We start from the raw sequence: 26,825 nt of genomic DNA, 5'->3' as shown, positions 1-26,825 counted from the left end.
GGGCCTCTGTTGAGAGTGTCTTCAATGTTGTCCAGGGTGTGGAGATTTTTCTAGAGGTGGGTCTGTGGATGCAGAGCTGGTGTCTATGTGCTGGCGAACCTTGCTGATTTTGTCGAAGGTGTTGTTGGTGGATTTTTTGGAGATTGGTATGACAGGGTTGGGTAGCAGGTTGATGCAGTGCTTGACCGCTTTGTAGAGGGCTCAGCTTTTGTTGCAGACAGTAAGGTTCAGGAAGAACGGAGACCTGGCAACGACTCAGACCTTGTAACAGCAATGAATGCAGAGTAGGATTTTAGACTCGTTGGTAGCACCAGTCCAAAAGGAAGAAGACATCGAGTCAGGTCTTCCCAGTGCATTTAAAGACAAAGGACCAAGGTCACAGCAGCAGTTCTCTAGTGCGTTTGTGAAAGCTCTTCAGCGTCAGATGCTTAGAACCTGTAGTGTACTATCTCAAATGGATGCATGCTCTCTCCTTTATCCAGATGTTGGGCATGGGGCTGCCCCAGCCCAGTTATCAAGGGGACCGGCAACATCCATCCGATGGTAGCCTTCAATCAGGGACAGCCCGTCACTTCATATTCTGTCCACTAACTGGACATTTCCTGGCTGTAGTGTGGATTGAGACCAGACAGTCCCAAAACCCTGTTTCAGTCAGTTCGCATAAACAAAGCACTGACCTGAAAAAGTGCATTCCTTTACATGGCAATTTCTGACCAGAAAAGGAAGAAAGATTTCCAACAAAGATGATGGCACAAAGATCAGGTCTTGACCCACGGAAGTTTATGGTATTTGAAAAGGAATAACAGTAATTCAAATTAAGGTGCACAGCTGTTCACTGGTCAACAAAAACAAAAAAATAACTGGTTCACTGCCATGAGCCTGATCAGTACACATCACAAAAGTAACTGATGTTAAAGACAAAAAGGTACGGAAAGTGTGCCTGCAGCACTACACTAAAGGTGGTGTGTGCTACAATGTAAAGTAAAAGCTGCAAAACAAAGGGAGACATGGTTCCCTGAACTGGAAGCAGTGCTTAATTTGTAAGAAAATATGTGGCAGTGCCCAAATATTTTCTAGTATGCCTGCGTCACATCAGGGCAGCCAGCTTCAGGCCCACTGATGATGCACCCACAGATGCTCCATGCAGTGTTCGCATATTTAGGGTTTACAGCTGCAACTCTCACAGATTAATTGACAGTGATGGATGCACTCTGCTTTACATGTAAATCAACATAACATTAGTTGTGTCTTGAAATAAAATAAATATTTAAGTGTTTCTTTAAAAGACATCATTTACATTTTGCTCTGATCCTATTATTGGCAAGTGTAGCATGTTAACCAATTATCCACAGAAACAACAAAGAGCCAACATGCTTTCCTGCTATGGTAAATAGATGTACAAATGCTGGCAAAATCATTAGTGAACCGATGAACTTACCTGTGAAACACTGAAGCAAGATCTTTCTTCTATAGGTTGACACTTGTGGCAGGCACTCATCTTCAATATGGGCCTTTTCACTGAAATTGTCCCTGTGCTGTGGAAGTTGGCAGGTGACATTCCTGTTGTTGTCAACCCACCCTGCTGGTAAATAACAGCAGAGAGTATGTAGCAGTGTCATGCAGTGTGTGGGCTTGGACGGCGTCAGTGTCCAGCATCGTCACCTTACAACTCACCTTATTCATGAAAATGGATAAATACCCCTGCCCTACTAACCAGGGTCATCAGGTTTGTGAATAACAATGAGCCAGTCCACGATGCAGATGCCCTGGCCAGTGCACACCATTATTGGTTGTCATTTTAAAATAATAAAGTTGACAAAATACAACAACATAACTAAGCTGGGATCATAAATAAATGCCAGGGCTCAGAAATAAGGGGCGGGGGCGGAGACCATGCAAGCCCCCCCCAACAAATTAAACACTGACTGGTATCCATAGGGACCAAACATTGTACACCAAACAAAATGAGAAAAGCCAGTGGGTGAGGCAAATCAGTCCTTGCTAAACCCAAAAACCAGTCAGGAATCACACAGAAAGCAGATATACAGAGGGACTCCGCTGAAATCAATGGTGCAAAGTTGCAAAAATAAACTTTTCCAACAGTCGGTATAAGGTGTCCATGTCCTAAAACTCTAAGTAGTATTTGATCTCTTTTCTTGCAGATGATGATCCTTTGCTGGAGCAGTCATAACACGGGCGTCATGCCATACACCCAGCAAGGGATGTATGCACAGAGGTAGTTCAGCACTGGTGCCACTCAGCAGTAGAACATGGACATCCTGGTGCCCCCTAGCTTCAGCAGCCATATCATGAAGCATTCCAGCATAAGTGCCCTCAGATAAGATGTGCCTACCCAAGACCTTAACAGATCCACGACAACACAGCAGTGGGTACACTGACACAGTTCTATATGATTTCATCATGTAGATTTGGTTACATGGCATTGTTTTCTTTTGAATGATTTTGCCGCAGATATATGCGGGGGGAGACCCCCTCACCCCCCGCCGCAGGCTCCCCATGTACCCCTGCCTTATTTGTTAGCCTTACCCAGCCACAGATTTTTGGGGGAAAATGCGGCCGAAGAAAATTGATCGATCTGGCTGCAACCAAATATACAGCAATGAAACCTCACGTTATCCACCGACGCAGCAGTTGTTGGACTCGCTCTGTACCTGTGCTGTACAGGCAACAGCATATGCGTGCAGCATCCAGTCAGGGCACTTGAGTAGATGCAATGCTTCAGCCCAGTCTGAAAGCCTCTCTGTCAACTGTACACAAAGTTGTTAATACTGCAGCCCAGCACTAGCGTCCCAATAAGAACGCACGGCCCTCACTTCTATAAATGATGTCGCAGTTAGTGTGACATGATTAATTGAATGAAGTGCAAATCAGTTGTGCTGAATCGCAAATTGTGATGCAATCCCGCTTATTTTCTGTCTTGTTGGAGGTTGTGAGGAAATGGTATTCCGCCAATGGAGCGGGAATAGAAGGGATTTCCACCAAAAATGTTACTCAAAAGACGTTTTATAGAGCGTTCTGTATATTTCAAAATCCAGAATCACCAACCTGCCTAGATGCCCATTTAAATCCAATCTAGGCACTGCTTTGAGGATGTAATCTGTTTATACCTTCATGAAAATCCCTTCCCTTTGGGACTTTCCACCACAAGGTACCTTTGATTGCGACACACAGAAATATGAAAATAGGCACTTTTTAGTTCAATTGTGTTCATGTTTCCTCCTTGCATTAGTACTGGTATTACTTCTAGTAGTGTAGTCCTATGTAACCTTTGACTCAACAAAGCTGATCAGTGGTTTTTGGTGCGAGATTGAAATTAGTGTTATGGAATGTAGACAGACTCCTCTATTCCTTTGGTATCTCAATGGTAACATTGGGATGCTGTAGAGTGTACCCTCTTGCCCGGCTAACTATCGCCCGGTCTCCATCACTCCTTTCCTGAGCAAACTCCTGGAAAAGTTGGCCATCTCCCAGCTTAATCTATACACTGAATCTGTTGGCTATCTCCATGACCATCAGTCTGGCTTCAGAGCAGCCAGAAGCACTGAAACTGCTTTCCTGAAGATCTGTGAAGACCTGCTCTCTAACCTGGAATCAAATCTCCCCTCTGTCCTCATCTTATTTGATCTCTCTTCTGCCTTTGACACAGTCAACCATATCATCCAGCTCAACCGTCTCCATGATAACCTGGATATCACCGGCCAGGCCCCAGCTTGGCGGACCTCTTTCCTCTCTGACCAACCCTCCCAGGTCCAACTTGGGTCCTTCCTTTACTCTATCTCACTCTCTACCTGTGGTGTTCCCCATGGGACTAACCTATCTCCCTGGCTGTTCAACCAATACCTGGCACCTCTCGGCCACTACATTGCTACTGTCTGCTCCAACTTTCAGTGATATGGGGATGACTCAGCTCGTTTTCAGGCTCACCTCAACCATCTCTCTCATCTACGACTGTCTGCAATCCAGGAGAGGTGTGCTGCCAATGATCTCTCCCTTAATGCCAGTAAAACAGAGATCCTCATCATCGGCACACCTGCACCATCCTTTCCTGTCACTCTCTGGCCGACCTCCCTTGGCCCTCCTCCTGCTCCCACCTCTGAGGCCAAGAACCTCAGGGTCATCTTCGACTCCACACTCTCCTTTTCTTCTCACATCTCTGACGTCTCTAAGAAGTCAAACTACCAACAGCACCTCCTCCGCGGTATTCTTCCTTTCCTCACCTTACTCCAGAAGCTCACTGTCACTAGAGCTCTGGTTTTCTCTAGGCTGGACTACTGCAACAGCCTCTTTCTAAATCTGCCTGCTTCTACTCTCTGCCCTCTGCAACTCATCCACAACAGGAATGCGAGACTTGTCCTTGGCCTCAAGCCCAGAGATCATATCTCTCCAGCCCTGAAATCCCTTCATTGGCTCCCAGTGGCTTCAAGGATCAAGTTCAAGACCCTCTGCATTGTCCACAAGGTCTTCGGGGGCCGGAATTCGATTTACCTCCAACTCTCTCTTCAGAAATATCTTCCTACACAAGCTCTTTGCTCCTCCACCTCTAACTCCCTCAGGGTCAGTCTCTTCTCTAAGCAACAAGTTGGTGGTAGATCTCTTTCTTTGGCTGGGGCCTCCCTCTGGAACAGTCTCCCTGCCTCTCTGAAACTTGAGCAGAACAACCATCTCAGGTTCTAGAAGCACCTCAAGAACTTCCTCTTTGCTTCTGCCTTCTCTCTTCCTCTCCCCTGCGGATCTCCTGTCTGATACTGCACTGGTCACCTGGCTACCCACTGAATTCGGGCCCAGGTTCCCTGCCCGCCCAGTTGCGCACCCGCACTGCCTCCTGGCTACCCCTGCTCTTGGGGCCGTTTCTGTAACCCTACAGTCCCCTTACCTGCACTTACTGGACACCTGGTGTCTGCACTCAAGCGTTGTATTGCCAGGTGCTGGCTGTCCTACTTGTTATTTTATCCTGTGTACCGCACTTGCCCTTCCTCCCTCTCCCCTTGCACATTTTCCCTCCCCTCTCCCCTGCACTTGTGCAATCTCAATGTCATTTGGCCTTGTAAGATAGTTTGTCTTGGTCCGCCCTCTGTCCCCCTACCTTGCCTTGAAACACTTGTGTATAAGCGCCTTATAAATGACATATCATACTGACTTAAAATGACTACTTGACAAATTCAGCATCTGCCGCACTGGAGGGGCGACTTAAGGAAACAAACTGGTGTACTATACCCCATCCCCAGACTCTCTTCAGTACAGCACCATAAGCTGCTTCATAGTAATCATTTCTTGCATATCAACTGTGACTGGTCAGAACAAGGACACAGACTCTTGTTAGACATTTCTTAATGCATGTTTTTAAAGAAAAAAAGGTAAACGCCTATCTTTCCCTATTTCTATGGGGTATTTGCAACCTAACAAAAAAAGGTGTTCCTCAGTCGTCAGTGAAAGTTCTTTAAATGATCTGTTCAGTGTCTCAAATTAACCCTAACTGGCCCTACCACTGGCCCTCTGACAAACTGGCCTGTCGCCTGCTACAAAGGCAATACCGACTCTGTCCTCACCAAGAAGATAGTCCACATTCAAGCTCGTGTCTCTGCGGCATCTAACAACTCGGCCAAACTTTTTTTAAATCTGCAAGGAGCTGGCCAAACCTGCTGCAGTCTCTACCCCTCCTGTTGCCTCCCAGGCTCTTTGCAACGCCCTTGCCCCTCACTCATTTAAAAAACCCAGGACATCCTGTCCATCCTCTCCACTCCCAGACCTCCCCTCTCCATCTGTGCTTGCTGACCCTCCTTTAGCCACCCCATCCCCCCACCATTCACCCCCCCACCATCCTTCTCATCCTTTCCTTTTTTCTCCCCTGACTAGGCCGCTAGACAAGTCCGATCTATTAAAGCCTTGTCAAAACAGGTTCATCCCTGTTCCTCCAAAACCATCAAGGACCGAGACTGACACCCTCGCTCCGGCCCTTGCTGATTTTTGCAACCACTCCTTTGCCTCAGGATCCTTCCCCTCCCCTCTGAAGCACTCCCTTGTGCATCCTCTTCTCAAGAAACCCACAGCTGATCCTTCTTGTCCAGCTAACTATCGCCTTTCTGGGCAAACTCCTGGAAAAGTTGGCCATCTCAGCTTAACCTTCATTCCAATTCTGTTGGCTGTCTCCATGACCACCAGTCTGGCTTCAGAGCTGCCAGAAGCACGGAAACTGCTCTCCTGAACATCTGTGAAGATCTGCTCTCCAACCTTGAATCTAACATTCCCTCTGTCCTCATCCTCCTCAATCTCTCTTCTGCCTTAAACACGGACAAGCATACCATCCTGCCCAACCGTCTCCGTGAAAATCTGGGTACCACTGATCAGGCTCTGGCCTGGCTGACTTCTTTCCTCTCAGATCGACCCTCCCAGGTCCAACTTGGGTCCTTCCTATCATCCATCTACCTCTCTACCTGTGGTGTTCCCCAGGGGTCTAACCTCTTGCCCTGGCTTTTCAACCAATACCTGGCAACTCTCATCCAGTGCATTGCCATTTTCTGCTCAAATTTCCAGTGCTACGTGGACGAAATAACTCATTTTCAGGCTGCCCTCTGCCACCACCTCTCCCTCTCTCATCTCCGATTCCCCAACTGCCATTCAAGATTGGTGTGCCGCCAATGATCTTTGTCTGAATGCCAGCAAGACGGAGATCCTCCTCATCGGCACACCTTCACCATCCTTTCCCCTCACTCTCTGGCTGGCTTCCCTTGGACCTCCTCCTACCCCCACCTGCAAAGCTAAGAACCTCTGGGTCATCTGACTCAATCCCTTTCCTTCTCCGCCCACATCTCTGAGGTATCTACAAAGTCAAATTTCCTACTGCACCTCTGCCTTTCCTCTCCTTCCCCCCAGAAGCTCATGGTATCCCAATGCTCTGGTTCTCTCTAGGTTGGACTATTGTAACAGCCTCTTACTAAATCCACCTGTCTCTACTCTCCGCACTCTGCAACTAATCCAGAACAGGACTGTGAGCCTCAAGCCCTGGCATCGTATCTCTCCAGCTCTGAAATCTTTCCATTGGCTCCCAGTGGATGCAACGATTAAATTCAAAACACTGTGCATTGTCCACAAGGCTTTCTGCGGCCTGGGTCCAAAATACTTTCAGCTATCCCTCCGCAAATACCTCCCCTCTCGAGCTCTTCGCTCCTCTACCTCCAACTCCCTTAGGGTCAGTCGTTTTTCAAAGAAACGAGCTGGGGTAGATCTCTGTCTTCGGTTGGGGCCTCCCTCTGTAACAGCCTCCCTGACACTATAAAACTTGAGGAGAACCATCTCAGGTTCCGCAAGCACCTCAAGACATTCCTCTTTTCTTCTGCCTTCGCTCCTCCTCTCCCCTGCTGATCCGTTCTCTCTTGGCACTTTGCACGTGGCCACCCTCTGTCCTCCGGGCCCAGGTACCTGCTGACCCTGCCACCCTCCCGCACTGCCTCCGAGCCATCCTTTGCACTGGGGTCTGTATCTGTACCCATACAACCCCCCCTTTTTCTTCCTGCACTTATCAGACCTACCCTGTCCGCTGCCTTCATCCTAGAACTTGCAAATTGCTGGCTGCACTACACCAGTTTGTGGTCTTTATTATTTACTTATTGTTATTTATCTTTTTCTCCTCTGCTTCGCACTTTCCACTCCCCCCCGTTTCCATGCACTTTTCCCCTCCCCCTCTCCCATGCACTTGCGTGTTCTCAATGTCACTGTGCCTAGTAAGATCGCCGTTTTGTTCTCCCCCGTTCCCCTCCCTTGCCTTTGTCACGCTCTGAAACACTAGTGTACGAGCGCGATAGAAATAAAATATCAATACCACTACTGATAACTAAGGACAGGAGAATGTTTCCCTTCTCCTGGGTTGTTGCTTCTTGCAAGTTGTGGTTCAATAACTAATCTTCAGATAGTTCTTTGTAAATAGTTCACACAGTTATTTTAGTACTTTATTGTCCTTCTTGATATGCATCTCCCTTGATTTGATACGGATATCGCTCCTCTTATCAGTGTCTATTCTTGGTGGATTACTTTCTTCTTTGATTCTATTTCCAATATTTGTTCTTCCCTGTTTCCAGGGTAGGGTTATCCAACCTTTCTGTGATTCTCTATTGCCTTCTTTACTTTGACCATAACAAGTCTGATTATTCTCAAAGGTTTTTGCCTCCAACTCATTGTGTCGCTTGATTTTGCTGCCAATATCTTTACTGGGATGAATAGGAATTGTTTCATAACAATTCCCCTTTCCTTCTCTTGTTCTCAATACTGTATTATCGTTATCTCGACTGACGAGCAGGAGCAGTCTGATGACCATCTTCTCCTCCTCTTATTTTCCAGGCTATTTCCTGGTTATCTTGACTTGTTTGAATCAGAATAATCTTATCATGATTCTCATTAACTTCTCTTATTGATGGATTACAATTAGATAAGACTGGGCCAAGTATGAATGTTCACATAATGGTTTTCATTCACTTCTCTACTTACTTGTATATTCTCCTTGTATTAACAAGGACGAGTATGAATGTTCATATAATGACTCATTTGCTTCTCTCCTTCTCAATAGTATATTTTTCCTTATAGCTCTATCTCAACTTGTGGTGTTCCCCAGGGGTTTAACCTCTCTCCCAGGCTGTTCAGCCAATACCTGGCACTTCTTCCCCACTGCATTGCCGCCCTCTGCCCCAACTTTCAGTGCTATGCGGACGACACTCGGCTCATTTTCAGGCGCCCTTCTGCCACCTCTTCTCTCATCTGACTGTCCACTATCCAGGAGTGGTGTGCCGTCAATGATCTCTACCTTAATGCCACTAAGACTGAGATTCTCCTCATCGGCACACCTGCTCCTGTCTTTCCTGTCGCTCTCTGGCCGGCATCTCTTTGTCCTCTTCCTTCTCCCACATGTGAGGCTAAAACCCTCGAGGTCATCTTCTACTCCACTCTCTCCTCACACCTCTGAAATCTCTATTCTCAAAGGTATTCTTCCTTTACTCTCTTTCCCCCAGAAGCTCACGGTCTCTAGAGCTCTGGTTCTCTCCAGGCTGGACTACTGCAACAGCCTCTTTCTAAATCTGCCTGCTTCTACTCTCCACCCTCTGCAACTCATCCAGAACAGGACTGCAACACTTGTCCTTGGCCTCAACCCCAGGGATTGTATCTCTCCAGGACTGAAATCTCTGCGCTGGCTCCCAGTGGCTGCGAGGATTAAGTTTAAAAAAACCTCTATTGTCCACAAGGCCGCCTGGGGCCTCAATACCTACAACGCTCTCTCTCCCTAAATATCTTCCTTCTCGAGCTCTTCGCTCATCTGCTCCAGCTTCCTCTGGGTCAGTTGCTTCTCCAAGTAACGAGTTGGTGGTAGATCTCTTTCTTCGGCTGGGGCTTCCCTCTGGAACAGCCTCCTTGAAGCTTGAGGAGAACCATCTCTGGTTCCAGAAGCACCTCAAGACCTACCTATTTGCTTCTGCTTTCTCCCCTCCTCTCCCCTGCTGAACTCCTGACTGAAACTGCACTGTTCACCTGGCTACCCTCTGATCTCGGTCCCAGGTCCCCTCCCCCACCAACTGCACACCTGCACTGCCTCCCGGGCAACCCCTGCACTTGGGGGCTGTTTCTGTATCCCTGCAGTCCGTACCAGCTCTTGACACTTGATGTCTGCACTTGCCACTAGCTAGCTGCACTTTAACCTACTTTTTTTATTTATTCTATTTATTTTTTACTGTTGATCCTATGTTTTGCACTGCCCCTTCCCCCTACCCACATTTTCCCTTTCCCCCGTCCCCTGCACTTGTGCGATCTCAATGTCACCTGGCCTAGTAAGATCGTTGTGTGTCTTCCCCCTGTTCACCCTCCCTTGCCTCATTGTGCTTTGAAACACTTGTGTATAGGCGCGTTATGAATGCTATATATCATATCATTGACTGGGTCGAGTATGAATGTACTTGTAACGATTTACTGTCTCCTTCCCGAGTCTACCGCATTCCCAGTTGCCCGATTGTCTCGAGGATAACATCAGCGTGTGTCCATTTTGTTCGGGTTTCTCCTTCACTCCTCTGCAGCCTTTCTCTCTTGCATCCTCTCCTTGTCCTCTTCCTTTCGCACAGGTGCTCGGTATCTCCGTGCTTCGCGGTGTAATCCGCATAGCAGTATCTGCGTGCTCAACAGGACCACTGGCCCACTACTGGCTCGTTCTGGCGACGTCAACGCTTACTGCTTCGCTCTCGCTCCTTTCCTTAGGACGATGCATGTCCGTTTCCTCGACTCGGGCTTGGCACCCTGTTTGAAACCTCTGTGCTCTCCAGAATTCTGAGTCTCCTCCCCTTGCAGAGAGGACGCAGCCGTGGGCCTTCCCCGGCTTAGCTTCTCCACTCCTGTTCTCTCACGTGGCTTCTTGAACCCCTTCATCGTCCTTATTCATCATTTTCATCTCAGTAGAATAAAACTTTTTCCTTAAAGGAATATTTACAATTTCAGTTTCACAACAACACACCATGGTTCCTTCTTTGTATATGTAATTTGTGTGGCATGGTTGAAGAGGAGAATTTAGAAAAAAGTCTTTAGGGAGTTCCTCACCAGAATGGGAGTCCTTCCGGTGTGATCCTACTTGCCTCTGCACTACGAGAGAGTATTGCAGAGCGTGGTCACTTCCCTGTCCGAACAGAGGTGGCTCCCCCTCTGAAGAGAAGGGATGAACTCCTGCAATTCGTCACACAACTTGGTCACCACAGCACAACAATCCGAACCACCAGTTTGTCTGCCACCTTGCAAGGGACCAGAGATTTGGTAGCTAGTGATCAGAAATTGTTAGCTATACCAAACCACAAAGGTACCTGTAACCGGATTGCTTTTAGAAAGGACTCTAGTTTGCCCAAAAGAGGTCCAATATTTAGAACTGGGCCGTATGCTACTCATTGGGCACCAGTAAACATCAGCTCCAGCATAACAAAAAACTTCCAATTTGAAGCCGCTGTGCCTCTTCCATTGGTGTTTTTAGAGGCTGAATCCCAGTTGAGCCTATACAAGTCCAAACGTACAACTCGGTTATGAAGAGTCAACCTTGGCACGTGAAGGTCCTGAATGACCTTTTACTTTTTAGCAGACCAGTACATGTATGGCCGAGCACCAAGAATTAACCAGCATTGCTTACCTGTAACCTGCAGCAACACCTTTGCCAAATATCAGGTAGATTTGTTTCAGAATGCCACTATGTAGAAGAACAAGTTACTTACCAACTGTAACGGGCTCTGTACTGTGTCGACGTCACCGATGGTATAAATAGCTCGAGCCGCGCCCGTTGCTTCAGAATATATATATATATATATATATATATATATATATATATATATATATATATATATATATGGGATACATTACTCACCGTAATCGTATTTCTGATGCTTGTATCTGCTTAGATTCACATGCTGTTTATAGGCCGACATCTAGTGGAAGCTGCGGAGTATTACAGTTTGTTTTTCGAAACTCGAAAATGGGCGTCGACACAGGCGTGCCAGTAATACTATCCCTAGTGTGACGTCCACTGTACCCAAGATCCCTCACGCGTCTAGGATCCTCAGATTGTATTTTTTCTGACATGAGGAAGCATGAGGAGTAGCGTGAGTACAGATAATCCAAGCAGATAAGACAGAAAGGTAAGACTACAAGCAATCATGCGCCTTCTCTCGGAGGGGAGGAAGGGTGGGTCGCATGTGAATCTAAGCAGATACAAGCATCAGAAATACGATTACGGTGAGTAATGTATCCCTTCTGAGGCTTGTGGAATCTGCTTAGATCACATGCTGTGCATAGATTAGCGAGCAGTACCAGAAGAAGGAGGTGGGATGTGAGAAGGGTCATGAGCAAACAGGTGTCTTAGAACCGCTTGTCCCACTTGTGCATCTGTCTTGGAATGAGTGTCAATGCAGTAATGCTGAGTAAAAGTGTGAATAGAGCTCCAAGTAGCTGCTTTGCAAATGGTGTCGAGGGGAACATTTGCAATGAAAGCCAGAGTGGCCCCAATGCCTCTAGTAGAATGGGCCCTTGGCGTAAAAGGCAGAGTTTTTTCAGAAAGAGAGTAACACAGCTGTATACAGTTGATAATCCACTTCGAGATCGCGCCTTTAGAGACGCGATCCCCCTCTCTGTCTGTAGCTACGGAGACAAACAGTTGATCTGTTTTCCTTAGCGGTCTGGTTTTATTTACATAGTAGAGGACCGCCCTACGCACATCAAGGGTGTGTAGTTTCACCTCAGCTGAGCTTTGCGGGTTCTGGAAGAAAGCCGGAAGCTCGATGGACTGGTTTACATGGAACTTAGATATAAATTTAGGTGAGAACCTAGGGTGTGTGCGTAAAACCAGTTTGTCTTTGTGGATAGTAAAGAAAGGATCCTGCACTGACAGAGCCTGAATTTCACTGACCCTTCTTATAGAGGTAATGGCTACTAAGAAGGCCGTTTTATAAGTCAGGTGTTTGAGACTACTTTTATGCATGGGTTCGAAAGGGGGGCCCATGAGCTTAGCTAGCACCACATTGAGGTCCCATCCTGGCGGTGGGTTCGAAATAGGAGGGTGAAGTCTCTTTACTCCTTCCATGAAGGCTTTAACTACTGGTACTTTCCACCACAATACCTTGTTATGGGATGTGGTGTAAGCCGAGAGGGCTGCCAGGTGTACCTTCAGAGAGTTAAAAACCAAACCTGCGTCCAGCAGGTGGAGCATGTATGTTACAACGTTGGAAGGAGTGCAATCAACTGGGTTGATTTGTTTATTCTGGCACCAAATAACGAATCTCCTCCACTTGTCAAAGTAACAGTGCCTTGCGTTTGGTTTCCTGGATTCTTTTAGGATGTCCATACACCTCTGTGGTAAATTGAGATGCCCAAACTCTATGACCTCAGGAGCCATGCTGCCAGGTTCATTGAGTTGGGTTCCTGGTGCACTGTTTGACCTTGTTGCTGGGACAGTAGGTTGTACCAGGCTGGGAGTTTGATGGGTTCGCACACCGCCATCCTGCGTAGGTGTGGAAACCATGGTTGTCTCGCCCACATGGGAGCAACTAGGATGAGCGTCATCGATTCCTTGTTCATCTTGTACACCACCTTCCTGATGAGAGGAGTTGGTGGAAAAGCGTACGCAAACATCCCTGACCAGTTCATCCACAGGGCGTTCCCTTGGGAGTCTGGCTGGGGGAACCTGGATGCAAATCCTGGGCATCGTTTGTTTTCGCTTGTGGCGAATAGGTCTATAGTGGGGAAACCCCACTGAGAGAAGAGATCTTCTACGATATCTCTGTGAAGGACCCATTCGTGTTCTTCTGAGAGGGAGTCTCTGCTTAGGGCATCCGCTAGGGAATTGAGCTCCCCTGGAACATGTTGTGATGACAGGAAGATGTTCCGTCTGAGTGCCCATATCCAGATTTTCTGGGCAAGCTTGGACAGATTTGGCGAACGAGTCCCTCCTTGTTTGTTCAGATAGAACATGGCTGTCGTGCTGTCCGTCCGGATCTGCACCGACAAGTTTAGCAGATGGGGCTCGAACGCCCGAAGCGCTCGGAATACTGCCAGAAGCTCTAGCAGGTTGATGTGGTTCTTGGCTACTGAGTGAGACCAGAGACCCTGAGCTGTGTGGTGGAGATGGTGAGCTCCCCACCCAGTCAGGCATGCATCTGTAGTCACCACTGCCTGTACTTCGGGATCGTAAAAGGGTTTTCCCCTTGCGAGATTCTCTCTTGTCCACCAGTGTAAGCTCTGTACGAGTGTTGGCGAAACGACCACTAGATCGTCCCACTGACCACTTGCCTGAGACCACTGTTTCGCCAACCATTCCTGCATGGGACGCATGCGCAGACGCGCGTGGGGGACCAGGTAAATGCATGACGCCATCATGCCCAGTAACCGCATTGCTTTGCGTACCGTTATTTGTTGACCTGACTGATAATGTGGAATTTGCAGTAGTATATTCCGAATTCTCTCTTCCGAAGGGAAGGTCAACCCTTTCTGAGTATCTAGGGTTGCTCCTAGGAACTGTTTTGAGGTGCTTGGCACTAGACGCGACTTCTTCTCGTTGATAGAGAAGCCTAATTCGTGGAGGAGGTCGATAGTCCTCTGAATGTTTGACCTGCAAATTCCTGGGGTTTCCCCCGTTATGAGCCAGTCGTCCAGATAAGGGTACACTGGGATTGCCTCCCTGCGTAGGTGTGCAGCTGCCACCGCCAGTACCTTGGTGAATACCCTTGGTGCTGAAGCTATCCCGAAGGGCAGTACCTTGAATTGGTAGTGGCGACTGTCCACCTTGAAGCGCAAGTATTTTCTGTGCGCTGGGAGCATGGAAATATGAAAATAAGCATCTTTCATATCCAAGGTTGCCATGTAATCCCCCTTTTTTAGGAGGGGGATTACCTCTTGTAGCGTGGTCATACGGAATTTTTGGGGCTTGACATACTTGTTGGCAGGCCGTAAGTCCAAAACTGGGCGCATTGTCAAATCTTTCTTTGGCACAAGGAAGTAAGTTGAATAGATACCCTTGTTTACCTGGTGTCCTGGGACGAGTTCTATCGCGTCCTTTTCTAGCAGAATGGCGATCTCCTCGAGAAGGATCTTCTGATGTTCTAAGGAGTGTATTCTTTGTCGTGGAGGGTGGTTCTGGGGACGCTGCAGTAATTCTATACAATATCCTGTGGACACTGTTGACAGCACCCATCTGTCTGAGGTGATCCTTTCCCAAGCCTGGGTGAAGTTGGAAATGCGTCCCCCTACTGGGGTTGCGTGAGAAGGGACCCTGAACTGAGCGTCACTGCTTTGGTGGAGGCGTGCCACCTCCCTTGTTGGGGCTGCCTCTGCCTCTTCCAAGACCTCTCTTGTTACCCCTGCCGTAACTTTGGGTAGACTGCTGGTTGTTGTTCCATTGTGTACCCTGTCCTTGGGCATAGTTGCCTCTTTGTGAATTTTGGCCGCGTGGGCGACGAAAATTACTGTTCCCCCTCTGGTTAGGGGGTTTGTTGGTAAGCTGGCCAAGGGATTTGAGAGTCTCGTATTCGTCCTTGGCATTCTTAAGTGCGTCTTCGACCGCTTTCCCAAACAATAGATCGGGTTCCACCGGCTTGTCTATTAATGAAGCCTGGGTTTCTGTTTTGAACCCCGACTGCCGTAACCACGCATGTCTCTTGATAACAGACCTTCCGCTATCAATCTTCCTGCGTTGTCCGCGGCGTCGAAAGTTGCTTTTAATATGCAACCAGACACGGCTCTCCCTTCTGCCGAGATCCGAGCCAACTGGCCCTTTAACGGTTTAGGAGCAGAGGCTATGAGCGCCGCGACCTCTTCCCATTGATGGCAGTTGTAACTTGCCAACAGGGTGGTGGAGTTTGCAATCCTTGCTTGGTAGGCGGACGTTGAGGCTACCTTCCTGCCAAACCCATACAGTTTTTTGCTCTCCTTGTCGGGAGGAGCTTCTGACGACGATAAGGGTGTCCCAGCCCTCTTCCGAGTGTTGGTAACCACTAGGGAGTCTGGTTTAAGATGTCCTCTTATATAAAGAGGGTCAGACTGGGCTGCCCGAAAAAGTTTTTCGACTCTGGGGTTGACGGCTCTGGTGAGGTTAGGATTCACCAGGGATGGATCTATTCTACGTTGGATGGATTTAAGGATAGGGATGGTCTGAGCGACCGGCCTCCTCTCTCCCACCAACTCTTCTGCGAAGTCCCTTTCCTCCTGTACACCGTGGGTGTCGATGTGAAAATGTTCTGCTGCGCGAGCGAGAACTTCATTAAGGAGGGGCTGGTTATCAACTGGCGAGTCGGTAACTGGGGCTTCGCTCTCTACCGGGGAATCTACTCTGTAAATTTCCTGCTCGTCTTCTACCTCCTCCAGGTCCTCATCATCCGCATAGTATTCAGTCCCGGTTTGTTCCTCCATAATGTTAAACTCCTGGTCCCCTTTAGGGAAAGGCTGTCCTTGGTATCTGGGGTGTGGAGTAGAGTATGGAGTAGAGTAAGGCTGCACCTCGAAGGGTTCAGGTCTTTCGAACCGGGCCTTTTTACTTAGGGGGATAGGATCAGAGGAGCCTGAGGGTGTGGCCTCTTGAGGGTCATACGAAAGGAAATGTTCTGGGTTTTTGTCATAAAAATCAGCTAAGGAAGACATCCTTGACATGACCCTGTCTATGTCTTCACTGGACCATTCTTTGGAACAGGGTATGACTTTAGTAGGCAACTTAGAGGACTTATCAAGGGTACCCTTGCTGGATGTTGATGTCCCAGTAGATTTGTGTTTGTCTGTCTGCTTAGGGTGGAAGGATGGTCTTACAGGAGTGGAAGGCTGTGCTTTCCGCCGTTTCCCCCCCTCCCTGTGCGTGGAAAAATGTTTTCCCTGCCCCTTGGAGGCCCCAGAGACATTCGACGCCTGGCGTCGTGGGTCGGGAGAGGTAACTGTGTGTTTCGAGCGTGAGGCCTCGCTGGTGTTAACTGCGGCCTCAGTCTCCTGGAGCGCGGCCTGGGGGTGGAAGTCGTCTTCGTCTTCCGACGATCGAACTTCCGTTAATCTAGGGAGCGAGGCACTCTTGGCAAGAGTGGATGATTGCCTTGCGTCATGAGGCGATCTCGATCGAGAGCGCCCAGAGGACACCGAGTCGGACCGTTCTATCTGTGCCTCTTTCCGAGAAGTCGACATCGTCGAGGTTCGGTTGGACTTAGTGTGCTTAGTGTGTGTGTAGGGTGTGTAGCGCTTGCGTCGCCGGGGGTCTTCGCCATAGCCGCCCTGCCGGACAACCTTCCGAGGTCGGGGACCTGCGCTCGGCAGTCTTTCGACGCCGTAATGCCCTCGCCGTCCGAAAGTACGGCGTCGCTGCCATCGCTGAAGGCGCCCTCCGCTGCCATGGCCGCCTGCCTGGCGTGGTGGGCCCAACGCTTTGTCGAACGGTCCTTAAGTGTCTTAGGCTTAAACCTACTACACGCTCTGCAGTTCGCTTCGGGGTGGTCCCTCGGCAAGCAGAGATTGCACGTGGCGTGCCTGTCGACCCAAGGGTATTTGCGCTTGCACTTGGGGCAGAATTGGAAAGGGGTACCCTCCATACGCACCTTGAGGCAGCGGGCTGGTAAGTGTTGGAAATATATAAGGTGTACCTATATACCAAGAGTGAAGAGTATGTACCACCCCCCACTCTCCCTACTTGCAGGGCCAAGGCCAGCGGCCTACTAGGCCCGGGCCGAGGCCAGCAGCCTTCCGAGGCCCAGATCCGTCGTCCAGCAGCCGACGGTCGATGTCTTCTCCAGCCGTCGTCGAGTGTCGACGTTGGGGTGGGGAAGGATGTCAATAAATAATTTTAAACTTCAATAATTAGCAAAAGTAAGGCTAAGGCCAGGGGACTCCGCAAGATGCTTCCGACCAGTATGGCGGAAAAAAACAATCTGAGGATCCTAGACGCGTGAGGGATCTTGGGTACAGTGGACGTCACATTAGGGATAGTATTACTGGCACGCCTGTGTCGACGCCCATTTTCGAGTTTCGAAAAACAAACTGTAATACTCCGCAGCTTCCACTAGATGTCGGCCTATGCACAGCATGTGATCTAAGCAGATTCCACAAGCCTCAGAAATATATATATATATATATATATATATATATATATATATATATATATGGGATACATTACTCACCGTAATCGTATTTCTGATGCTTGTATCTGCTTAGATTCACATGCTGTGCATAGGCCGACATCTAGTGGAAGCTGCGGAGTATTACAGTTTGTTTTTCGAAGTCGAAAAATGGGCGTCGACACAGGGCGTGCCAGTAATACTATCCCTAGTGTGACGTCCCCTGTACCCATGATCCCTCACGCGTCTAGGATCCCCAGATTGTTTTTTTCCGCCATTCCGGTAAAACTGTACTGTGGGGTAGGATGGGAGGAACATCCAGTCGAAAGAACGTTAGTTGGTAAGTAACTTGTTCTTCGAATGGATTGTGTCCTCCCACGTATTCCTCATCTTGTGATAGGCTCCCATAGCAATATCAATTTTGGAGGCGGGAGTACTAATTTCAGTTTTCGTGGACAGAATGCAGAACTGCCTTGGCAAATAAACCCTCATTAGAGGAGGCAGTATCCAAACAATAATGTTTGACAAAATGTATGCATTGTTTTCCAGGTTGCAGCTGCACAAATGTCTGCTGCCGGGACTCCCCTCTTTAGAGCCGCAGAAGTACCCATTTCCCCTTGTAGAATGGGCACGCAGCCCATCTGGTGGTTCTTCTCCCGCTAATCTGTAGCATTCAACTATGGCTAATATGATCCAGCGGAAAAATGGTCTGTTTTGTTACAGATAAGCCTAATTTATGACCAGTATAACCCACAAATAGTTGGTCATCTTGTCTCAATTTAGCCATCCTAGAGATGTAAAAACTAAGAGCCCTCTTGGGATCTAGTCTGTGTAATCTCTCCTCTTCCTTGCCCAGATGAGGAGGAAGATAAAAAGTTGGTAGTACTATTTTTTGTGACAAATGGAAGTCCGAGACTACTTTTGGCAAGAACGAAGGTTTAACTTTAAGGACTACCTTATCCTTATAAAAAATAGTATATGGTGGTTTGCATGAGAGCCTTAAGTTCGCTAACCCTGCGGCCTGATGATAGGGCCACAAGAAGAACAGTTTTTAGAGTTAAAAGCCTCAATGGACATGAATGCAGAGGCTCAAAAGTTATGCAGGTCAGAATTTTAGTACTAAATTTAAATCCCAAGTTGGTACATGAAAAGGAACTGAAGGGTATACATTAGTAAGCCCTTTTAAGAATTGAATGATTACCGGTATTTTGAAATATGAAACCTCTTCTGAGGAGCGCTTGAAAATGGACAGCGCAGCAAGGTATCCTTTGATTGTTCCTATCTGGAGCCCAAGATTAGCTAGATGTAGCAGAAAAGAAAGCACCATTGGGGTGCCACACTGAAAAGGGTCCACATCCTTGTCTTTGCACCAGTTACTAAACCTGTTCCAACGACATCGGTACAAAGATTTTGTTGCTGGTCTTCCGGACGAAAGCAAGATTTCCATTACGTCATCCGGAAGATCCCAATCCTTGTATCTTAACCTCTCAGAAACCATGCGTGAAGGTTGAGTGTCTTGACGTCTGGATGGAGAACCCGACCTTCCTCTTGCGAGAGAAGATCCTCTCTTTGCTGAAGACGTATTGGAGGGCAGATGGACATGTCCAGAAGGTCCGGGTACCACGTCCTCATGGCCCAATCCGGGGTAATTAGGATCATGGTTTTCCAGAACTTTTCCAACCTCCTGATTACTTGAGGAATCACGGGGACTGGGGGAAACGCGTACAGCAGTGGAAATTTCCACTCCACTACAAATGCGTCTCCCAGAGCTCCTCTTTGAGGAAATTCCCTTGAGCAGTACTGATCGCACTTCCAGTTGATCGCGGTGGTGAACAGATCCACTTGAGGGGTTCCCCAAAGGGCGAAGATCTCCAGAAGGACTTCCTGAGCTATCTCCCTCTGGTTAGAGACTGTGCTCTGCCTGCTCAGAGCATCCGCCGCCATGTTCTCTCCGGCTAGGTGAATTGCCGGTAGAGAGATTCCTTCTTGTATTGGCCAGAACCATAGCTGCATTGCCTCTCTGCACAGTGGTAGTGACCCTACTCCTCCTCTTTTGTTGAGGTAGTACATGGCCACCGCGTTGTCTGTCATTATCAGGACATTATCAGCTCCAACAGGTTGATGTGTAGTTTGGACTCCGATGGAGACGAATGACCGCTGATTGTCAGATCGTTGGTGTGTGCTCCCCACCCCGTGAGTGAGGCGTCCGTCACTACTGTTATCTCCGGCCATGGTTGCCAAAAAGACTCTCGCTTGAGAATGTTGTCGTTGCAAGCCCACCATAGAAGATCCTGAGCAACTGCGCTCGGGACTTGCAGAAGATCCAACATATTCCCTGAGAATTGGGATCATTGAAGGGATCTCATTCTCAACCTGGCCTCTGGTACTAGGAAAATGCAGGATGCCATGAGGCCGAGCAACCTGAGAAAATCGAAGGCCGGTAGACGTTGGGCATTCTGGAACTTAATTACCATCTGCTGGATGTGGAGAGCTCTCACTTCGGGAGGCGAGGCTTTTCCCGAGGAAGTGTCCAAGACTGCTCCGATAAACTGGAGTTTTTGGGATGGTATCATGTGGGACGTCTTGAAATTGAGGGAGAAGCCCAATTTGTGGAGGAAGTGGCAGGTGATCGAAAGATGTTCCTGAGCTTGTTCTGGAGAACTTGCTCTGATCAACTAGTCGTCCAGGTAGGGTGTGAATACCCTCTCTCCTGAGACTTGCTGCCACAACCGCCAACCGTTTGGTGAAAACCCTCAGGGCAGAGGTCAACCCGAATGGCAGAACTCGAAACTGATAATGAGAATTGCCAATAGCGAACCTCAGGTACTTTCTGTGCTTTGGATGGATTGGCACATGAAAGTAAGCATCCTGAAGGTCCAATGATACCAACCAATCTTGGAGTTGAAGAGCCAGAAGGATCTGAGAAAGTCACCATCTTGAACTTGTCCTTCCTGAGGAACTTGTTCAAGTTTCTAAGTCCAAGATGGGTCTCAGTCCTTTTTTGGGAAGAGAAAATATGGGGAGTACCAACCTCTGTTCCTCTCCGCTACAGGTACCAGTTCTATGGCACCTTTCTCTAGCAGGGTTAAAATTTCCTGCAACAGGAGCGGATCCGGAATTTTGGCAGAGTTGGTTCCCGGTGGATGATTCCGAGGCCTTTTTAGAAAGGGGAGACAGTAACCTTGGGCTACTGTTTCCAGTGCCCAAGCATCTGAGGTAATGCCCCGCCATTCCTTCAGATGTTGAGAGATCCTGCCTCCCACTGGTGTTTTGTTTAACAAGGCCTCATAGGGATTTGGAGGCGGCTGCAGGAGTGGCTGAGGGTACAGATGCGTTTCCCGAGGCTGATTTTGCACCTCTTCCGCGTGCTCCACGAGGGAAGTTTCTTTTGCCCCTTTGAGAAGCCTGTCCTCTTCCTCTACCAAAAGAGGAGTAGTATCGAAAAGAACGACCCCTCCAGGAAGATGAGCCGGAATAGGATTTTAGAGGCTGGCGCAAAGAGGCGCTAAGTGATTTAGCGGTCGCTTTCGAGGTCTGTAGTTTTTCTAGGCTTTCATCAGCCTTTCTGCCAAAGAGCCTCGAGCCATCAAAGGGCATGTTGAGGAGTCTAGCTTGTACGTCTGGTGCAAACCCCGACTTCCTCAACCATGCAAATCTGCGTAGCACAACGCTTGCAGCCATGGATCTGCTGATACCATCAGCAGTATCCAGTCCAGACTGGAGACATTCCCCCATTGCCTCCTTCCCGTCTTTGACTGTATTCAGGAAGCCTTCCCTTTCCTCGCCTTCCGGAATATGATCAGCCGCCGCCGAAATACAGTCCCACAGGGTATGGGTAAACCTGGCTAGGGTACAGGTGACATTTGCTGACTTAAGTGCCATACTGCCTGACGTGAAAACTTTACGTGCCCAGGCATCCATTTTTTTGTCCTCTCTATCTGGAGTGATAGTTGGATAAGCAGTTTGTTTTGAAGTAGATGCTTCCTGAATGACTAAACTCTCTGGAGTCTGATGTTTATTCAAATATTCAGGATCCGTTCCAGCTGGTCTATATTTTCTTGGAAAAGTGCCATCTGCAGCAGCAATAGTCTCTGGTTTCTTCCAGTTTTTCTCCAAGGGCCTTGTGAAAAGGGAGAACAGGATCTTTCTGAGGTCCCTTGACAATTATATCCGTCATGTCATCATGTTCAAAAATGGGTGAAGTATTACCCCAACCCATATATTCAACTACCCTGGTCACAAGACCCCTGTACCCAGCATCTGCATGCTCTGCATGATCAGGTTTGGCGAACTCTAATTCTAGGGATGTGTCAACTCCACTGGCAGAATGTAGAGCATCACTCAGGTCTCTCATTCTAGATTCCTGGTCAATAAGTTCCTCAGGAACTTGTCTTGTACCATAAGTAACTCCCAAAGGAGTAACCTTGTTTTCTTCTGAAGCAGACTCTTCATAAATTGCTGACATAGATTTGAAAAAGTCTGACCTGGGCAAAGGAGTGAATCTCCTTTCTTCCTCTTCCATCTGCTTCGAAGGAATTGGCAAATCCTTCGAAGTTGTCGAATGGGTCTTCGAAGATGACTTCGATGTCGAGGATGTTTTCGGCTTTGGAGTCGAAATTATCGACGTCAAAGTCTTCGACGACTTGTGTTTCTTGTATGGCACTGGAGAAGTGCTCAACTCTCGAAGAGTCTTCGACGGTTTTACGTCGACTCAAGTTTTTTTGAATTCCTCTACGTTACCGGTCTTTGCCATGGTAGCCTTGGACTTCCCTTTGTCGTCCAATGGAGCGACTTTAGGGGTGAGGGTCTTTCGAGGGGGTCGGGCCACATTCTCAAAAACCTCCATATCTTTTTGCAGAATTCTTCCCACTTACTGGGAGAATCCGATTTAGTCGGACAACAAATTTCTTCGGTCGACTCTGAAGAAAATGATGATGATGAGGGAGATCTATGTCTCCTCTTCATTTTTTTCGATGATGACGAAGTGTGTCTTGATCTACTCCTAGATCGAGATCTCTTTGAGTGCCTATGGCGATCCGATTCCTTAGAATCAGTCGCTTTCTTGTGTTTTTTTGATGTAGCCTTCTTTGAGGCCTCCCTCCCCACCGACAGTTTACCGCTCCTCTCACAAAGAGCTTTCTAGGTCATAGATTGGCAGGACCCGCAGTCGTCGGTTCGGTGACTGGAACCGAGACACCAGAGACAAATCTGGTGGGGATTGGTGATCGACATCTTAGATCCACAATCTGCACACTTCTTGATCCCAGTCCTGGGTGTCGAAGGCGTTGAAGATGACGACATTTTCTTCACAGAAAATAGAAGCGCGCCGTTCTCGATAGCGAAGCGTTCGGAAAAACGGAACTGAAGACACGGGCGCGGCTCGAGCTTTTTATACCATCGGTGACGTCGACACGGTACAGAGCCCGTCGAGGGACAATCAACGCCACGTCTTCGAGCACAGCGCCCTCTGCCGAGAATTTTATTTTCCGAAGCATCGAAGCTGGAGATAACGATTTATCACAAGATGAGTAATACGTGGGAGGACACACACCATTCGAAATGTTTATTCATTGTATTCATACGCTACCGTGTATGCTTGACTACCCGTCTCTCCTCTGGAAAGTCAACCTTGGCTGATCGACTGCAGCTACCACTAGGTGAGCCAAAGAAAATCTGTCTGCTTAGGTTTAGGACGGTGAGCTCATATCCTGAACATGGACTATGTGAATCATCCAGAACAATAAGCAAAAAGTGAAAGTGAAACTTCTAAAACCAGGAAAACTCTGAAAAACCTTACAATATGTTTTTGTCTTTGCATAGGTCTCTTATCCGAGACTCACCAAAATTCTTTGTTTTTTTAAGGTTAAGCAATTGTAACAGTTGGAAAACTCCTACAAATAAAATAAACATAATGATACACATTGGGATCAGGGACATTTTCTGCAGGATGATCGACATGGAAGGCAAGTCCAAAAATTCCATGTAGAGGACCCCATTTCGTAGTCAATATTTCAACATAAAGGCAAGAACATGCAACTATTTCCCATTGGTTAACTGGATACAAAACATACCATGATGAAGGCCATGCTTTTGGTACATGTTGCTTGGTAAAGTTTCACGATCCCACTCTGAGGGTCTCAGTATCCTTTCTTGCTGGAATGGTGTTAACTGCTCGCTGTACTCCCAGAAGTACCTTCTCTTGCCCCGCTTTCGTGACGAAATTGCAGTTACTTCTTTTAAGTCCTCCACAGAGTCATTTTCATATCCTAATGAAAAGATTGTGAATCAAAGAAGAATTTAATATTTTTACCTACTGTTGAAGATCCTAAGAGCGATTCTACTTCAACGTAGAAAGAGCAAGCATCCACTACGTGATCATAGTCTGAAAATCATGAGAGAAGCCATTTCTCCTCGTGTTGCACTTCAAGGGGTAAGATTACCTACGTTGAAAAGTGTTTGCAGAAATATTCAATGGCCAGAGGGCTGGTAAAGAGCACCAAATGCAGCCCTTCGACTGCAACTGTCCATCTGGGCTTTTCTACTGACAATTATCCCCATCGTCCTAAACACCAACAAGGACACAGTAAATGGAAAAAACCTACAAAAAAGCATCATTGAGTAAAAATACAAACATCTCTCGGATCAAAAAAGTGGTGGGACACTAAGCATTTGGCGTGGCCTTGAACATGTACACGTTTCTGCAAGCAGAGTGGCTATGTTAACGTGGTCATAAAGCAATGACTTAAAAATATCAAATGGACTTTACAGTCAATGTAAATGAACAACATTCAGCTGCAAATATTCTTCTAGATCATCTACATTTTATGTTAAAACCTGAGGACTGTCGGAATGACTGAGGAAATACTAGTACCCGTGGAAAAGGTGAGTGCCAGCCATCAGTGGGCCAGGAACAATGGTGGAATCTTAGTAAAAGCTTAAATTCTACCTTGGCATCCTTCATCTCCCCTGGAATTCTGTCACTGCTCCCCCTTTACCTGCCCAACTATAAACTTGCGATTCTCCATAACCCACACTTATATTTGGGCCGCCTTCTTTGTAATAGCCAATTGTGGGAATTTTATTTTGACATGAAATAAATGTGTTTGCGTCATGCAAAGCCTATTTCTCTTACCACCTACCCCACCCCTTAAACTTATCCGTGACCCGACAGGGTGCTAATAGCGAGCATCTGTGTTTGGGAGCAGATTGCTATAACAGAAAAATGTACAAATACTTTCAAAGTGTTAGATAAAACAAAACTAGCGTGCAAGCAAAACTTCAGAGGACACAGCCCCAATGAACTACTGCTTGTTCACATTTTATTCTAATGTGCCATCTGCCTTCCTGTGTGCTACTCATCTCTTTCTAGGTATTGAGGGGACCAGAACAATGTTCATAGCATGGGTCAGTCACATTAAACATGAGAAGTGAAGGAACAGGTGCATCACTATCCATGCAACCACTCAAACTCGTACTATTCAACTCAACAGGCTCAACCATCTTCACACAGTGGAAGCAATTCCAGCTGTGCTATAACATAGGATAGAGGCTAGTGTGACAGTCGTGCATACAGGGCAAGCTGAGATCAGAGGCACAAAGTGCAACAAGAGGATTCGAGGTCCCTCAATCCACTCAGCCGATTCATCCCAGTGGCTTCAACCACTCCACACGACTCCTCCATAACAGAATAACATCTTGCCATGCTAGTGGTCATTAAATAAGGGTTCCTTTAAATAAGTCCATGAAGCAATGAGCTACTTGTAGAGAACCCCTGAAGAAAAACCAATGCATAGGAAAGGACATTCGGGTGGAGAAAAACCACAGGGAATGCAAAAACGTATTCTGATGGTAAGGATTCTCGACCAACAGAATGCTGAGATGGGGAAGGGTGCAACCCCATGAGAAACAGACCACCATCTGTCCCTGCATGGAAGAACCAAGAGGAAGTAGAACACAGCTGAAGCATTCCACAAAGTGATGTACTCGATTGCTATGACGAAGTGGAGAGATCGAGAAGCGGTGAAGTGGCTGGGTGCAGAGCAACTACCAGGCAGGCACTAAAACTCAGAATTATTTCCAACGGAGTCCAAGATAGCTACCTGTTTTTAAGGGCATTCCTGTGAAATAAAGAAATGTGAAGTATAAAAGAACAAGTTACTTCTTACCTTGTAACGTTCTTTCGATGGGATGTTCCTCCGACGTATTCCTTATCTTGATAGATTACTTACAGCATGCTGGCCTCGGAAAAGTTTTTCAGTAGAGGGCGCTGCACGTCGACGTCCCTCGAGTTGGTGCCCCTCGACAGCCTCCGTATCGGCGACGAAGTCATCGTGTGTATAAATAGACTCGCCAGCGTCCGTTGCTCAGTTCCGTTTTGAAGCTTAAGAGTAGCTGTCCATGAATTGGTTATTGCCTTTGAAGGAGCGTAAACTGCAACTACAAGTGAAGTTTTACTGAGGGAATGGTTGGGAGGGGCGATAAGGAATACGTCGGAGGAACATCCCATCGAAAGAACGTTACAAGGTAAGAAGTAACTTGTTCTTTGAAGGGATTGTGTCCTCTGACATATTCCTTATCTTGATAGACTCCCATTGCAGTGGTGTGTAAACGGAGGTGGGAGTAAAATTGGAATATTTCCCTTTAAGAATGAACAGAATAACACAGCTTTGCCAAATCTCGTCTCCTGGCTAGAGGAGGAATCCAGATTGTAGAATTTTGTAAAGGTATGTGCGGACGACCATGTGGCAGCCGCACATATGTCTTATCGGTACCCCTCTTTGGAGGGCCGAAGAGGCTGCGATACCCCTGGTTGAATGAGCCCTAAGGTGTTGAGGGGGCTCTTTCCCTGCCAATTTATAGCATTCTAGAATGGGTAAAATAATCCGTCTGGAAATGGTCTGTTTTGTGATTGCCAATCCTAATTTGTGTCCTGCATAACCTATAAACAGTTGGTCTGCTTGCCTAATCCTAGCAAGTCTGCTGATATAAAAACTCAAGGCTCGCCTTGGATCCAGCCTATGTAGCCTCTCTTCCTCTTTCCCAGGATGGGGAGGAGGATAGAATGAAGGCAAGGTTATCTTCCGAGTGATGTGGTATTCAGAGACTACCTTTGGGAGGAAATTAGGCTTCATTTGTAGGACAACTTTGTCTTTGTGAAAAATTGTATGAGGAGGCTTGTAAGACAGAGCTTGTAATTCACTCACTCTTCTGGCAGATGTCAAAGCAACT

General features: G+C 47.5%; 1 protein-coding gene across 2 annotated transcripts in view; it reads right to left on the bottom strand.

Moving 5' to 3' along the window:
- CREBRF (CREB3 regulatory factor) overlaps positions 1-26,825 on the bottom strand; it is a 741,844-nt gene that overhangs the window by 219,142 nt on the left and 495,877 nt on the right. For both annotated transcript variants that reach the window (XR_011304479.1, XM_069652415.1), the window contains exon 5: positions 23,669-23,863. Coding sequence is in view for 1 of the 2 variants with exons in the window: in XM_069652415.1 (XP_069508516.1) it covers positions 23,669-23,863 (195 nt within the window). In the remaining variant the exon portion in view is untranslated. The remainder of the gene's footprint in view (positions 1-23,668; positions 23,864-26,825) is intronic.

Source organism: Ambystoma mexicanum, chromosome 3p, assembly GCF_040938575.1.
Source record: "Ambystoma mexicanum isolate Mex_15411 chromosome 3p, UKY_AmexF1_1, whole genome shotgun sequence".
Taxonomy (NCBI): domain Eukaryota; kingdom Metazoa; phylum Chordata; class Amphibia; order Caudata; family Ambystomatidae; genus Ambystoma; species Ambystoma mexicanum.
The sequence above is the reverse complement of the archived record's forward strand: the minus strand, read 5'-3'. Positions and strand labels throughout refer to the sequence as shown.